Source organism: Triturus cristatus, chromosome 6 (genome assembly GCF_964204655.1).
Source record: "Triturus cristatus chromosome 6, aTriCri1.1, whole genome shotgun sequence".
NCBI lineage: Eukaryota > Metazoa > Chordata > Amphibia > Caudata > Salamandridae > Triturus > Triturus cristatus.
In genome coordinates, this window is record NC_140589.1 from 234518227 (window position 1) to 234534215 (window position 15989).

At 45.8% G+C, this 15989-nt stretch overlaps 1 protein-coding gene across 2 annotated transcripts in view; it reads right to left on the reverse strand.

Moving 5' to 3' along the window:
- Positions 1-15989, reverse strand: part of LOC146816701 (protein FAM228B-like) — a 230424-nt gene that overhangs the window by 135826 nt on the left and 78609 nt on the right. For both annotated transcript variants that reach the window (XM_085610589.1, XM_085610590.1), the window contains one exon: positions 6582-6701. In XM_085610589.1, coding sequence (XP_085466715.1) covers positions 6582-6701 — 120 coding nt within the window. The remainder of the gene's footprint in view (positions 1-6581; positions 6702-15989) is intronic.

Sequence of the window (15989 nt, forward strand, 5' to 3'; positions counted from 1 at the left end):
AGCCTCCATCCGGATCGTTGTTTGAGGGATCACCCCCCCCTGCTGTCAACCATAGGGGTGAACGGTCTGACAGACCCCTTGCCATGTATTCGATTTTCTCCACCTCCTCTATGTCTCCTGCTGGGGTGAGGATATAGTCCAGTCTAGAAACTACCCTGTGGGCATCTGAGAAGAAGGAATATACTCAGTCAGTCGGGTGATGTTTGTGCCACAAGCCTACCAACACCAATGAATCCAGGAACCCAGCCAGCAGTGTTGTCCCTCTTTGTGCTGACGACGTACATCATTGAAATCCCCTCCCACTATGTGTATGGACGGCTCAGATTCTAATAGTATCTCAGCCACTTTACCTAGTGTGTGCTTTGGTAACCTCATGGGTGCGTAAACTCTAATTAGAATGAATGCTCTTTGTCCCCCGTGTCCCCTGAACTGCAACATATGTACCCTTTGGGTCTATCTAGGTCTTATTAGTGCAGAAGAGGGGTTCTTTTTGATCAATACAGCCACTCCACTGGAACCCTTGGAAAATTCTGCACGTGCAAGGGTGGTGTCCATCCCTCTCCCAAGGAACGCACAGTGTGTGCCCTGGAGGTGTGTCTCTTGAAGGAGGGTTATGTCAGGGTTCAATCTCCTGAAATAATTGGCCACCAACCCTCTCTTGATTTTATTTCCGAGTCCTTTGACATTCCATGTCATGTACTGAGTAACCCCCAACACCCTGCCTCAGTGAAACTTCTCTCTGTGTTGACACCATAGCACGCATGTATGGTATTGTACATTCTCCACATTGCCTTCATCGTCTCAACCTCTTTGAGTTTACCCTACTGAAAAGCCCCCCTCAACTTCTAATTCTATCATTTGAGTCCCCAACTCCATCCCTCCCTCCGCACTCTCTCCCACTACCCACGCCTGCATCCCCAACTGTCAACATGACAACAATGGCGCAGATTAAGCCTCAGAGGTCTAGGTCCTTCCCCCCTCGTGAAATCACCCCCCAAACCCCCAACAGAGATAGAGAATGAGGGTTCCTCCTGAAAGTTAGACACCCACTAGGTGTTGCGTGTGAATGTCTGGGGCACTTAGTGCCATCTTACTGTCCTCCGGTCTCTGATTGGCCCAAATTCCTCAACCTTTTTCACTACCTTTCGACCCATGTTGCTGTGCGTGTTCTTGGGCTTCACGGTCTATATTTGGTTCCTCCAGGCATGCAATCTTCTACAAAAGTGGGTGATCACAGTCTATGTCTGCCATGAGTTCTTTTTCATATTGGTCGGACTCTCGTCTGTCACCTGTCTTCTTCTGTTTCCATCGAATCGATAGTCTCTCCGGAGCTGCGCCTCGGGGGCCATTGAAACTGTGCGGTAACCTCTCAAGGGGGGCTGTTCTTCCACTCAAGGCTCCTCTGGGGTATGATCGAGTGGAGATGCAGGGGCGCTAAGAAGAGGTGAAATACAACAAAGGCTCAATAACAAGTGAATGGTCTTTAAAAGACCTGTGAAGTACTTGGGTGCGGTGGCTGTGTGTGTTCCCGAGGAGCTGTCTCCGCGCGGGGTGAGGTGACAGAGGGTGACAAGGACAGCAGGGTGAGGTGACGGAGGGCAGCAGGGAGTAAGAGCAGTGGGTGAGGTGACAGCTGGAGGAAGACAGAGTGCGAGAGAGGGAGGAAGACCGAGGGAGGGAGGGAGAGAGGGAGGGAGAGGGGAAAGACAGAGAGAGGGAGAGACAGAGAGAAAGAGAGAGAGGGAGACAGACAGGGAGATGGAGGGAGGGGGGAGACAGAGAGCGGGAGGGAGACAGAGAGAGGGAGGGAGACAGAGAGGGAGGCAGAGAGGGAGACGGAGAGAGAGGGAGGGAGAGAGGGAGACGGAGAGAGAGGGAGGGAGGGAGACAGAGAGAGGGAGGGAAGCAGACAGAGGGAGAGAGAGAGGGAGACAGACAGAAAGACAGACAAACAGATGTGTGAATGCCGGGTCTGGTGGCTCAGTGGACGAAGGCGTCCGCTGCAGGGTCCTGTGTTCAACCTCATGGTCATAGTTTTTTTTTGCTCTAGCCACGCCCCTACCAGTGCGGCCCTCAGCCACAAACCACACTGTAAATTTGGCCCCCGAGAGAAAGTTTGTGAGTACCCATGGTTTAGGATCTGGTATTCTTCTCCTTTTGTGTGGGCCCTGCTCTTCTCTGAGGCGGGCCCGCACTCAACCTCTCCACCGCTCTATGCTCTCCCGTGCATCTGCTCGGTGTACATTCCATCTCGGAGCCCTGGTTTCAGTGCGTCGCTTCCCTGGCCACCCGAGCACTCCTGCAGGGTCAGCCGGGTCCCAGTTGAGGCAGCCTCCGCCATACCCTTTGTCTGTTGTGCCTCTCTAGCGTGTTGGCCTGTTCTCCACCTTGTGGGGCTCTCCCCCGGCACAACCTCCTCCCTCTCACTGGCATGGCTCTCAATCGGACCGGGTCGATCTCCAGGCACACTGTCAGGCGGCCTCGGGTGTTGCTGGCAGCGCGTGCTTGTTTATTGCAGGACAAAGTTCCTACCCAGCCAGGGTGTCTCCGGGTGTCGACCTCTCACTCCCGGCGTCCGCTCGTATCTCCGTTTAGGACACGGGTACTCATAGTACGGCCCGCGGGCCGCCAGCGGCCCGGCAAGCCTTCCTTGGCGGCCCGCGGACCTTGCAGACATCATACCTGTGTTTTTTTTTATATCGCAGGTTGCAGCAGCGCGGAGCTATGGGGGCCCGGCGATTCTTTTAAAGACCATTCACTTGTTAATGAGGCTTTGTTGTATTTCACCTCTTCTTAGCGCCCCTGCATCTCCACTCTGATCGAGTGGAGATGCAGGGGCGCTAAGAAGAGGTGAAATACAACAAAGCCTCATTAACAACTGAAGAGCCAGGTCTCTACCCCTTCTTCTTAGGACGCTGCTCGACTTTGGCGGCGATCTCTACTTTACACTATTGACTACTTGCCGCCCTCTGCACGCATCTGCCGCGCATCTGTCTCGGTCCACGGTTTCTGGCTTACCGAACTGCCTTCCTAAGATTCCGTCATCTTCTCGAAGTTCCCCCTTTTTGGGATAGCTCGGTGTCTGGGCCTGATGGTGAAGAAGGATAGGATTTAAGACAGGATTGAGTTTGGGTTGCTGGAGCCTCCGGCTTGTGTGACTGTGCAGCCACGTTGCTAGCTGTCCCCCCCCCCCCCACGAACCATATTCGAGATTGGCAGTAATCAAAGTCAGGTGGGTGAGGTGCTGCTGACTGATTAAAAGAATATGCTCCTTAGACAACAGGCTGCAGCCAAGGCTGGTCTGCCCTCTATCACTATAAATGTTTAGCAGCTGTCTGTCCCTTATTGCCATTTTCGCTTCCACCTTTGTAAAGAAACTCACTAAATGACAATTCAGCTGCGCATCCCCTGGGGCAAAGCAAGTCAGCCTGTCTCCGTTTGCATATTCCTTTTTGGTTAAAAGCAGCCTTTAGTAGGGGACTGCGTTCAACCATTAACTCCTTGCAGTAGCATATCAAGCGTGGCAGATCTTTGCGTTGCCGCATAGGCAGCAATCGCTGTTTATGTGGTTTCGTTGCCAGGGGGACAAGTGTAACAGAGAAGGAAGCAAACCTGAGAAGTACTTCGGAACTTCTTCTTAACAGTGTTTGTGTTGCTAATATGGAAGTATTGTTGAGGTGCACCTATTCTATAATTGTTTAGAGACAGCCTAGCATGGGCTAAACGTGCTAGAGAAGCCTTGTCCTCAGTCATTGAAAAGAAGATTATCGTTTTGGAGGCCAACTGTTTCCCAGAGATGGATCAGCCCGGACACAGATCAAGATTCATTGAGGTAATCTCTGGCAGCTAAAGTGTCCCTTTTCAGCAACTCCTGCCACAGATGGATATTCATGGTGTTGGGGTCAGGCATCATGATCTTATTACAACAGTTTATGTAGGCCCTCGCCCCCGGTCTGGCCAAAGTCTGCATTTGCAGGCCAAATTCTAACCTAATCTGAGCCAGAGATGTATAATTAGGAAGGTTAAAGATTATTCTATACGTTCTCGTCATGGTCTGTCGAAGATGGTGGCATCCTTTCCCCTCATTAGTTCGCTACCGTACGCTATAGTGGGTAGCAGATTGGCTTGCACTAACCGAACAAAAGAAGTCAACATTGGACCAGATAATTTTCTCTTTAGATTTCTGAATGTTATTGCCAGTGCCCTTCCTTTGCTCTTCATGGCCTCTTTCTGAGCAACAAAGGATTCATTTTTGTCAATAATGACACCCAGATATTTATATTCATCTGCTGAGTCAATCCGCTTCCTGGCCCAGCACCAGGTTGTGAGTCTTCTCTTTAAGTTGCTGAACAACAAGGGTTTGTTTTTTTCTAAATGGATTGTCAAAACATATTCAGTTGAGTATTCCTGTGTGATATTCAGCCCCACCTGAGTGTGGCTCACCAGGACCAAGTCATCAGCATATAAGAGGCTAGAGAGGGTCATGTCACCCAGTTTGGGTGTGTGGGAGTTGCAGGTGTTTAATTTTGGTGTTAAGTCCAACAAAAAGGTTGAACAGAGTGGGAGTGATCACACACCACTGCGTCAATCCTTTAGTTGTAGGGAATTGTCTAGAGATGTGTGTTCCAGTGCCCAGCTTAAGCTGCAGCCACATAGCCGTGTGTAGCAATAGGAGTATGTTCAATAGGCCCTTGGGCATGTTCCAGTGTGCTAGTTTAAGCCAAAGTATGCCGCTAGCCACATGATCAAAAGCTGCCATATAGTCGATAAAGCAGATGTGCAAATGCATTCTGGAGCTCTTTGCCGCATCAATCAGGAGGGATAGGGGCAAGATGTTAGTTGTGGTACCCATCAGTTTTGAAAACCCCATCTGGTTTAGCAGAATTATGGCTTTATCAGAAGCCCAGTTGGATAGTTCCTCAAGCAGTGTCCCAGTGAAGTATTTAGTCTCATTATCAATCAGTGCTACGAGGCGGAGGTTTTTTGCTGCAGATTTGTCTCCAAATAGGAGCGATTATAGATCCTCTCCATGAGGAAAGTATGGCTCCCACAAGCTGATTTGAGGAAAGACTGGCTCGAGCATCTCTACCCAGTATCCTGCATTGTGCTAGAACAGCGCAGGATGAATTAAGTTTGGGCCCCGGGCCCCTTCTCGTCTGCCCTTTGCTATCTGATGTCTGATTAACTTGTTGTGTCAATGCGGGAACATTTAGTTGAGATGCAATTGTTTGAAATGGAGAAGGGAGTTGGCAGACTGCCTTAGAGTCAGTGCTATTAGGGGTTGTTTGCAGGGATCCTACCGGCCCTGGCTAGAGGCTCCTCTGGCCAACTGCAGGTTGAAATGGTCAAAACGAATGTTTGGCCAAGTTTACTTGGATAAGTTTGAGATAATTTATTCCTTGGACAGGTCGCAGTAGCTTATTGGTCGTTTCCCAGGATCGTATGCGGTCATTATTCTTTATATTCGAGAGTAGCTTGGTCCAGAACTGATCTTCCTATGTCATATTTATGTACCATTTCAGTTTCCTTAGCAAGGCTAGCTGTAGATTAGAATCCCCTGGCCTATGGTGAAGAGCTCTTAGTGGCCTCAACTGAATTTAAAAAAGCAACAACCTTCCTACTAAAATTAGCATTTTGATTATTTTTTATACGTCTTCGCATATTAAATAAAATGGTTCATCATTTGTGTATTTCTTTGAGGAATACCTGTTCTGTATTTGTGTATTGTTTTGCGATTCAAATCTTAAAAAATGTTTAGGGCAGCTTCCTGTAATGACTCAGTCTCCGTAATCCAATAAGGATTCAGTGGGGACATGTAACGGCAGTCTAGAGCAGGGTTGTTGTTTGTGCAGTATTGTTTAATGAAATAGAACGCAAATGTTTATAAAACAGATTGAATAATTAAAAAAAAGAAGGATTCAGTGGGGGTCCCTGGATTGCAGTAATGATTACGTGGGGGTCCCCAGGAGTCAAAAGTTTAAGAATCACCGGTTGTAACATTGCCAGGAAATGGGGGGTGGCAGATAATCCGACTATTCAGGATTCGGGCATGGACATGTACATGATAGCCCAACAGACTACCTACCGAAGCAGAGGATGCCCCGAGAAATTCCACAAAATTTGGGACCCCTGGAGATGACACTTTGGACTTGACATAGGGGGAGATACGCAACAGTCAGAGGCATTTACCATGGAAGGGTCCCCAACACAGAGGCCCAACGATGGTTGCCTTTGTGATCACTGGCAAGGCCCGGGCACTACTTGTCCCAGACTCCGTGTGTACATGTGGGATCATTGTGTATTGATATGTGTTGAGAACCCTGGGGAGGGAGGGAGAGAGGATCTGGTGTTGGCAAGAAAATATATGCACTGATTTGTGATTAGGCTTCGGTGGAGACCCTGTGCAAACCTGTATTGCACTGTTTGTTTTGTTTTAAAAATATATTCCATTAAAAAAAAAGAATCACCGGATGTAGAAGAGCACACCATACATGTAATTTCTAATCCTCCTTATCTTCATACCTTTGTCTATGGACCTTCTGGACCCATTCATAAAAACAGTAATTAATGATATGTCTTACCTGTGCATGCTTTTGTGTCAGCCAAGCGTCTATAGGTTTTCTTTTAAGACATGGGTAAGGAATGCACTTTAAAGAGGAACATGACCGTATCTTCTTTGGCACATCTGAGGTTTCAACTTCCTGGAAAGATTCGATAAGTAAAAAATATAAGAAATCACTAGGTTTAACAGTATTGTTTTGCCTTATAAACATTTTAACGTTTTAAAATAAAGTGTGGCATTTGAACGAAGTGGATCAGATACAATTGTGAATACATCCATTCAGACACTTGGAAACTTCAGAATTACATGGGAAAATGTTGTGCAGTATTCATCATTCTCCCAGTGTTTCTCATTTACGAGTGTATCCTCAGAGTAAAGACCATAATCCCGGTAAATATCTGCCGCCCCCACCCGCAATCGATGTAAAGCTCTGGCATCCGCAACTCTAGCCTGGTGGCAGTAGAAATGTGGGAAATGTTCAAGGCACTTGTAACAAGACCCTAGGTGGCCTTTAAATTCCGATATGGAAGCAAACAGGAAGTTTTCACACAGATTAGTAATACAAGTTGTGCAGTATTACCGCAAGCAGCAGTATCATGGATGACTGCTGGAACAGTTCCACCAGGCCAAACCTGATGGAATGTGAGTGACCCCTTTAAAAGGCCCACAGGGGCCGACAGGGATAGATCACTTGTAAAACCCTGGTAACACTGGAATTCATTAGAATTCCTGCCTGATTTAGAGATGAGTTTCAAAAGGGCATTTGCCAAAAAACAGATATATAGTCTTATTGCCTAGGGTGGTATATCCACTTGTTTTTGGATTCTCTAAACAATGAAAATTCTGACAATGGATGTTCCTCTGGCTATGCCTAGATAAAGTGGTAACTCTACAAAAAAATAGTAGCTGATCAACTTTTCGATCTAGTGTGTCTGATCCGTCATCCTGTCCCAAAATTAGCCATAACTAGGTGTACTCCTCTAACATTTCTGAGCAGTATTGATGGATCTTGGTATGGTGTACATAAGACAGCATCAGTGCAAGTTTTCCTCACACCTTGACAAACTACAGCACAGATATCAAAGTGCAAGGAGGCAGAACAGGCATATTACAGGCACCACCAGTGCAAACTTAGTTGAGTCACACAGAGCAGATACAGAGCAGGCAGGCAGGAGTGCAAATGTTGCGTATAGAGGGTAAAGAAATGGCAGAAGCAGTGTAAGATGTATTCTCAGCTAGCTCAGTTAGCTTAGTGAGCTCCTGCTTCAGTCTTTTCCGATTTGCCAAAGCGATGGTCCTACAATTCTCACCCGAAGAGATAATATACTGAAACACAAAATAAAGTGGAGCAGTCGTTAACCAATCTTTTCAGTCCTGTAACCCAGCACATTCCTTGTACTTGGCAGAGTTTATCCTGGCTGTTTTATGTACGACATGATAGACTGGTTTTAGAGTAAGGTTGCTTTTTCATATCCCCACCATGGATGGGGATATAAATAGGTGGGATCAACAACAGATAGGTGAAAGAACGGTATAGCCTCTAAATTCAAAGTGTAATCTAGGTAAAACCTGGAGGTGGTGACGAGGATAGTGTCCACTAGGGGACATAAGCATGAGCGTCGTAATTCAGTAATTACAACTAGTACTTATCTGGCATATTTGAACTAGGACATTATGTTGAAGATACACATATGAATTTATCATAGAACTCAACGTTCAGAAGGATAGTCCGTTACTGCCCTAATCCAGGTATCTTCTCTGTCATTAATTGGTACTGCAGAGACCTGAATGTTTCCTATTTGGAAGCCAATGATTCCACTATTTGAGAATGATTTTCTCTGTCTTAGTGTCTCCTGTAATGTCCTGGGGGCTTCAAGTGGTTCTGTGCTTCATTACGATGTCAATTGTGTGAGGTAGGGATACTGGAGGGTTGATCCCATGTTGAAGTGCTGAAAATTCCATGTCAGAATGGTCAAAAGAGCCTAGAAAGTTCTCAAAATCATCTGGATCTTCAAATTCAGTCATCTCTCCTTGAAGAGTAACCAGCATGCCATCTGAATCCAATAGTCCAAACTTGATTTAATGTTGATGTAGCATAGGTTGCAGGCTCAAAAACGTTCTAATCTTAAAGTTTGTTTCAGAAGAAAAGTGAGCTATTATTGTGATTGAGTGACCGTTAATGTGAAAAGGACCTTTGGTCTGTTTGACAGCCTATAAGATGAGCCTAGCATGTTGGTGGGCAGTAGGTGAGCAATGACTGGGTGCGGTCGGTCAGAGATTGGTGGAAGGCGTCACCAAATATGATAGGTTCTCCAAGGGTTCAGCCAACTTGACATCCTGTGCCTAATCTGGTTGAGTATCTAAGCGCTCTTCCACATGCTTGAGCCGGTCTTCAGCAGCTTCCAGTCATTTGTGAAAGGAGTTCAGGAGTGGGGAAAACTAGCAGTGATGCAGCCTTATGTACATCACACCAAGATCTATCAAAACTGCTCAGAAATGAGTACACATAATTATGGAGCTAACTGTGGGACAGGACAACAGATCAGCAACACCTCATCGAAAGGTTGATCGGCTACTATAGCCTGCAGAGTTACTATTGTATCTGGGCAAAGCTAGATTAATGTCTGTCGGCAGAATTTTAAATGTTTAGAGAATCCAAAATAAGGCCACTATACACCACCCTACGCAGAAATGCTAAATCTGTTTTTTTGGCAGATGTAGAATAAACACAATCCTCCAAATCATTTATTTATTTGGGGCACTGACACTACAAACACTATGGGTTCACACTATGTCAGGAGGCCTGCGCCTACTGTGACTCATGCTATCCTGCTATTCCCCACACTTGTCAAACAGAGAATTTCCTTACTCAGGTTCAACAGAAATACATGTGGGTAAACCAAGTGTGAAAATCATGCAGTTCGATGATGCTCCCCTGCACGTATACTTAGGCTACAGACATCCCCACACACATGACAATCCAATCATAAGGGACTTGCTAACAATTTAGCAACACAAGTTACAGGTTTCTGAAACGTGATCCATACATTATTTCCACAACACCGTTATGGAATAACACAGGCCTGACAATAGACTGTAAACCTCTCAATCAATTATTCTTGAATAGACAGTTCAAGGACTTTAATGACCTTTGATCACAGGAAACCTACCTCGGATGTGGTGATGGCACTTTATACAACTATCTAGTTGTATACAGGGTATGCTGGAGGCACTCTTTTGACATAACAGTTTTACCTATTTGAAGGTATTTAAACCTGTGGGGAAATGTTAGAGGTCTCCTGCCCAGTATATATTAATAGATGACCTATACTTCAAACCAGTGAATGCCGAGACAAAACTACATTGGTAGACTTTCCTAAGAAAAGAATGCATAAAAGTTGACAGGTCTAATCGCGCCTATTAACACATGACACGGTTCTAAGGGGAGCCAGAATTAAATTTCTATACTTTGAGATATTACATTTATGGTACTGGAATCCCACAATCCTATACAAAGCTAAATTATTCTCAACTTGAGAAAGCACAATGTAAAGTAAAACCAGCCCCCTTGTGTGGCTTGTTTCCGGTCCAGGGAAGACCTGGCTTGGAAGTTAGGGATGGTCTATTCCCATGAGGAAAAGGGTCAAGACTGATTTGCATATGGCTGGGTCTGAACTGGGGAGGCAAAGTGAGCTAAAGAACGATGATGGATTCAACCCGCATCTAATAGTTTCAGCGCTCCGTCCATCGTTGCCTTGTGTTTGCAATCTTTCTAGAAGGCCAGAGCATGGTCACAAAATATAGTCCAATGCTGTAGTACATATTTATCAGTGACCAATATCAGCAAGCAGTGGCAGCTCCTCCGCTATGGCGGAGGAGCGTCGTCCCACTGCTTTTAAGCAGTGCCAAAAAGAAGTATATAACTATAATAACTTTAATTGTTATTATTCTTTTATGCTTTCTGCTGCTTTGTGGGTGGTGGACGGGGCTGCTCTGCTTTCGTAGCAGGGCAGGGGAAGAGGGCTTTGCCAACTCCTAAGTGCGCAATGACTGTTTCATCGGCCCGCTCAGGCTGCCCAAACCAGTCATGCGCACTTTCCACGTTCTCCATGCAGGCTGCATTACAGCCTGCGTGGAGAACAAGCCCAGGGTCCCATTTCCTGGTTTAGCGTCGAACCAGGACACTCAAAACCAATCACAACGCTGCATTGCAGAGTTGCGATTGTTCAGGGGAGCCTGGGTGCCTACCAATTGTTGTGATTGTTCAGTGGGGCCTGGCTGTGCTTCTGTGCGAGACAGAGAAGAGAAGGAGCGGAGACGCAGGACCCGGCGCAAAGGTAAATTATTATTATTTTTTTTTAATATGCACCACCACCCTCCCACATGCGCCACCCCACCCACCCCGCCACCTGCGAGCCATGCCGGCTGCACCTGTCAACAAGGCTTTGGTTGCATGGTGGTGTCCCAAACAGGCAAAGAGGTTTCCACCATCAGTAAGCAAGATTCCCTATAGGTTCACAAACCACAAAATGGCCAATCTGACAGACAAATACAGGCGCTGCATCGCCTCCTCTTTGGTGGCATGCATGCCAGTGCCGTGCAGGCTTTTAACATCTCAAGCAGCTTAACTCTAGCCCCCAGCAAGATTCTTCATTCCCCCAGCAGGCTCCTTCTCTACCTTGCGGGGTCCTTTTCGGTCCCTGGAGGGCAAGCACGTTTCTTCTTGCCTACACCGACCCTCCTCTTGCCTCAAAAAATGCTACAACAGGTTCCTTCATGATCCCGTCAGGGCAAGGGCAGACGTAGGAGATCAAAATTATCCACTTGTGGGGTACCTGATGTCAGGCACTTGTTAAGTACTTTTAATAAGCTTAATAAAGTGATTCATGGCAATCCTACAAAAGTTGCTTTTTTCCAGGTACAGACGACAAGATTAGATTATGCGGACATGCTACAGGAGCTGGCAGCCCATGGTTCCAAATGCCAGAACATGCAAAGGCACACAAACCACTAAGGCCATTACTTTCCAAAAACCCTCACACAATCAGACACATGGTGACAGCCCATGACAATTTGGAAATTAGAAAGAAAAATATTGTTATATGAAAAGTGACGTACGATCTGCATAAGCAGTCGCAAATAATTAAGGGATTATCCGTTCATTTGAAAAAATATCCCCACTATAAAATGAACTTCAATCTATTGCCCTTGAGCCATTTTTGTTGCAATTTATTTTGCTGTGTTCTCTGCGCTAAGGAGTAAGACTCTGCCCCTCTGATAGTAAAACCGTGACGGGTTATTTAAGCGGATTGAATGTCCCAACAAACTGTGCAGCCAGAAAGCAAATCACTTTTCTTTGGTTTCGTGACCAAGGGGACAGATCATGCTCTGTTGCTTTCAGCACTGAAAACAATTCAGCCAACGACCCGGTAGCACCCCAGTGATGCACCACAATTCACACAACAGAAGCACGGCCTCCCAAGGAGCATTACCTGCATACTTCTATTGCAGGTGGCATGTCCAAACCTGTTGGCTTTCCTGGAAGGCTTACTATTCAGAATGACAGTTCTGTGATGCTAATGACATGTACTTACGGTATGTTTCGAATTGCCAAGCATTTTAAAGATTACATAGGGGTAATTTATAATCCTTACTCCACATCATGTAGCCCACACTCTGCCAGCAATGTTGACAATCTTACATGAAGGCTGGTACAAAATGGAAGCGAGTAAATATTTACCATTTTTTCATTCATTTCAATTAGTAATATAAGGGAAACCCCTCTCACGTCATTCAATCACCTAGATACCCATTAATTTGTTATGGCACTAGTATGTTCATAAAGACCTTTAGCCCTGAATACTGGGTAAACACGTGGTAACTAAGCATTGACTGCAGCTTTTCAGGTCAGTTGAAAATCTGCGCCTTCGTGATCTGACGCTTTTAGATGCTCTGCAACAGGTTCAAAGAATTACCATTATTTATTCACTCTTACGAAGACTTCTTTTTTAAGGTAAGACCTTGGTGGCATTCAGGTGAAAAGATACTCAAATGTAGGCTGTTAGTCCTTGAAAATGATGGAACATCACCCACCTGATGGACAACAGGACAGCTGTCTTGTCCATCTGCATCTCCATTTGAAGTGGACAGAGTAGATCTTGAGGGCACAGTGTCTGCAGTGTTGTCCATCTGTGCCTCTTTGTTCAGAGTGGATGGAGTAGAAGTAGAGAGAACAGTGTTTCTTGTGTTGCTCATCTGTGGCTCCTGGTTTTCTGTGGATGGAGTAAAAGTGAAAAGCACAGTGTCTGCTGTGTTGGCTATCCCGGCATCCTTGTTTTGAGTGGAAGGAGTAGAACTGACGAGTGCCAGTTGTGTTGTCTATTTGCGTCTCCATTTGAAGTGGACAGAGTTGACCTTGAGGGCACAGTGTCTGCTGTGTTGCCCATCTGTGCCTCCTTGTTCAGAGTGGATGGAGTAGAAGTAGAGAGAACAGTGTTTCTTGTGTTGCTCATCTGTGGCTCCTCGTTTTCTGTGGATGGAGTAAAAGGGAAAAGCACAGTGTCTGCTGTGTTGGCTATCCCGGCATCCTTGTTTTGAGTGGAAGGAGTAGAACTGAAGAGTGTCAGTTGTGTTGTCCATCTGTGCCTCCTCGATTGGACTGGCCAGAGTAGAACTCAATCGCACAGTGGCCGCAGTGGTGTACATTTGCCCCTCCCCGCTTCGAATGGATGGATGGAGTGGAAGTGGAGAGCACAGGTGACCGGGTCCACTGTGTTCTCATCTGGGCCTCCTTATTTCATGTGGATGGAGTGGAAGTGAAGAGCACAGTCTTAGCACTTACAGAGCCAACTTTCCGGAAGGTGATCATGCTACTTGGAAGGACCTGGGGTGCCCTGCTTACTTTTACATTCTGCCCATATGAGGCGTGAACCTCCTAAGGAGGGGAATTCACTGTAAGGACTGGAGTAAAATGACATTCTAAATCTGGAAGCACCTTTAACATACCAACACAACGCAGACGTTATGCTCCCTCAGGAGATCATTTTCACGGAATGTGTTAATGCATTCAGTGGGATCCGACATCATCAGAGGCTGACAGGGTTATGGTCCAACAAACTGCAATTCCAGATTTATAGCACAAGTAACATCTTTCTCTGGGACAGCAGGGCTTACCTGACTGGGGGAGGGAGGGTGAGGGGGGGGGGGGTAATTAATATACGATAGCAAGAAAAGAAGGTGGGATACCTTGTTACACAGCAGTTCGTTGAGCTTGTGGATTTCCTGTCCCTCTACATGCTGCTGCATTGCTCTACACACGGTTCAACCCTCCTTTCTGTCTGATATAATTCCACACCCTCTCATGGAACAGGAAACGATCCTTTGTGCTCCTCTAGCAGTATCAGATCAGTCTGGACAGGTCAGCAGAAGCCCTGGACACTGCTAACACTTGAAACAAGCACTGGTAAATACAACAGGTTTCACCTATGTGATTAAAAACAAGGTGTTTTTTGTTGAAAGTTGTAGTTTGGTGAGTAGTTTTGCAATACAAGTTACTGAAACTCCATTACAGTGTAGGACTTGCATATTGATAAAGGCAATATATTGTGCTGTTACTGATGGCATTATAAAGCAGGAGATTAGGTAATTGGTGGAGGACAAAGGAAAAAAGAAACATGTCCCCGATAAGTACACGGTCAATGCCAATGAGGCCGGGGACCGAGATTGGGCCACGTTTTGCTGGCTGCGCCTTGCTCTGACTGGAAATACATCTTGCAGTGATCAATGCGGAGTAGTGCCACAGGGGTCTCTTGAGTACCTCTGCAAAGAGGACCTAATGTTAATCCCTGTAGTCTAAAAGGAACGATTTTAAAACACCCACAGATTAGTTTATTGGATAGGGACGAATGATGTCAAAAAGATGGGAACTGTATCTGTGCAAATAGCAATAAATAAAACGAGAGGGGAGCAATGAGGTGTGACCTGCAAGGACGCTGCAAGACACGGGGAGGAGAGGGATGGCCTGCAGATACACTCGGAAGGAGTTCTTGCTAGAAAATGCACACAAGCAACACAAGTGAAGAGGCTAAGTGCAAGGTGAGCTTCTGGAGGAATTCTGTGCTCTTGTCTCTGTCCCAGAAAACACACTAAAGAGACACGAAGAGTATGTGGTATAGCAGTCAGAGCTACCAACTTCGGACCTGAGGACCACGGTTCAAGTCTCAGCATTGGCTCAACATCCTGTAAATCTGGGCAAATCATTTAATCCCCCCCTTTGACCACAAAAAAACTGAATGTGTAAAGCAGGAGATTAGGTAATTGGTGGAGGACAAAGAAAAAAAAACAACAAGTCCCCGATAAGTACATTGTGAATGCCAATGAGGCCGGGGAGCGAGATTGGGCCAATTGTCGCTGGCTGCGCCTTTAACTAAACTGCAAGCATGAGAATTTAACTCATTATAAATGCATAACAATTACTTCTCCCTTACACAACAAACAACAACAAAACGCAGTGAAATCAAACTATTTGCTGCAGGCTGTAAAGTGTGTTATTTATTTATTTTTTTAACAACGACAGACTGTTTGTGGAGGTTTGCAGCAGTATCTTTAAGGGCTGTGTAACAGCTAGTGTGGACTTAGTAAACAGTCTGAAATTGGTGTGATTTGGTTTGAAGGAGCGCTGCATAATGAAATGTGTAACTCCTGCTGCTGCTAAAAGCAAATCACCCAAAAGGGTCGAGTTCTGTCTTGGATGGAGGGGGAGCAGAGACCATGGAGGGGTCAGGGTGAGAGGAGTGCAAGCACCAATGATGAAGAAGCAAAGACAATGGGGGAAGTAAGAAGAAAACGCTCTTGCTGATGGATGCTGTTTGCACAAAGTGCTTTTTGAAAGGGGACAAAGCTGTAAACAAATTTCCCCAAATTTACATGACGTCAAAATTAAAGGTTGTTTTCAAGTTCTAAAAGTTGCCAGCTGTAGCCATTATAGAAGTCTTGTCTTGGGGATAGATGTTATAAACGCCTTAGAGTAATTGAAAATAAAATAATGTTTACTTGTTAGGCACTTGGTTTAGTAATTTGCAAATCCACTGAAATTAATGGGCGAACTATGATGGAGTCGTACGGAGTGTATTTAAGGCATATGACATCCTTGCTACGCCTCCGCTTGATTTGCTGAAAGCACCCTTTATTCAAACATCTGAAGAAAGCAAGGCTCGGATAGAGGGGAAAGGATGTGGCACTGAGGCCATAACTGCTGATTTTAGAACTGGGGAACCCAGTTCGAGTCTCAGCATCGGCTCAACAATCTGTAAGCAAATCGCTTAATCTTCCAGTGCTTACAAATATGAAAATATGCGAAGAACTCACACCAAATGAAAGAAATATTACATTAAAATTTTGTAAAAAGCACAGCAGCAGAGTCACCAAG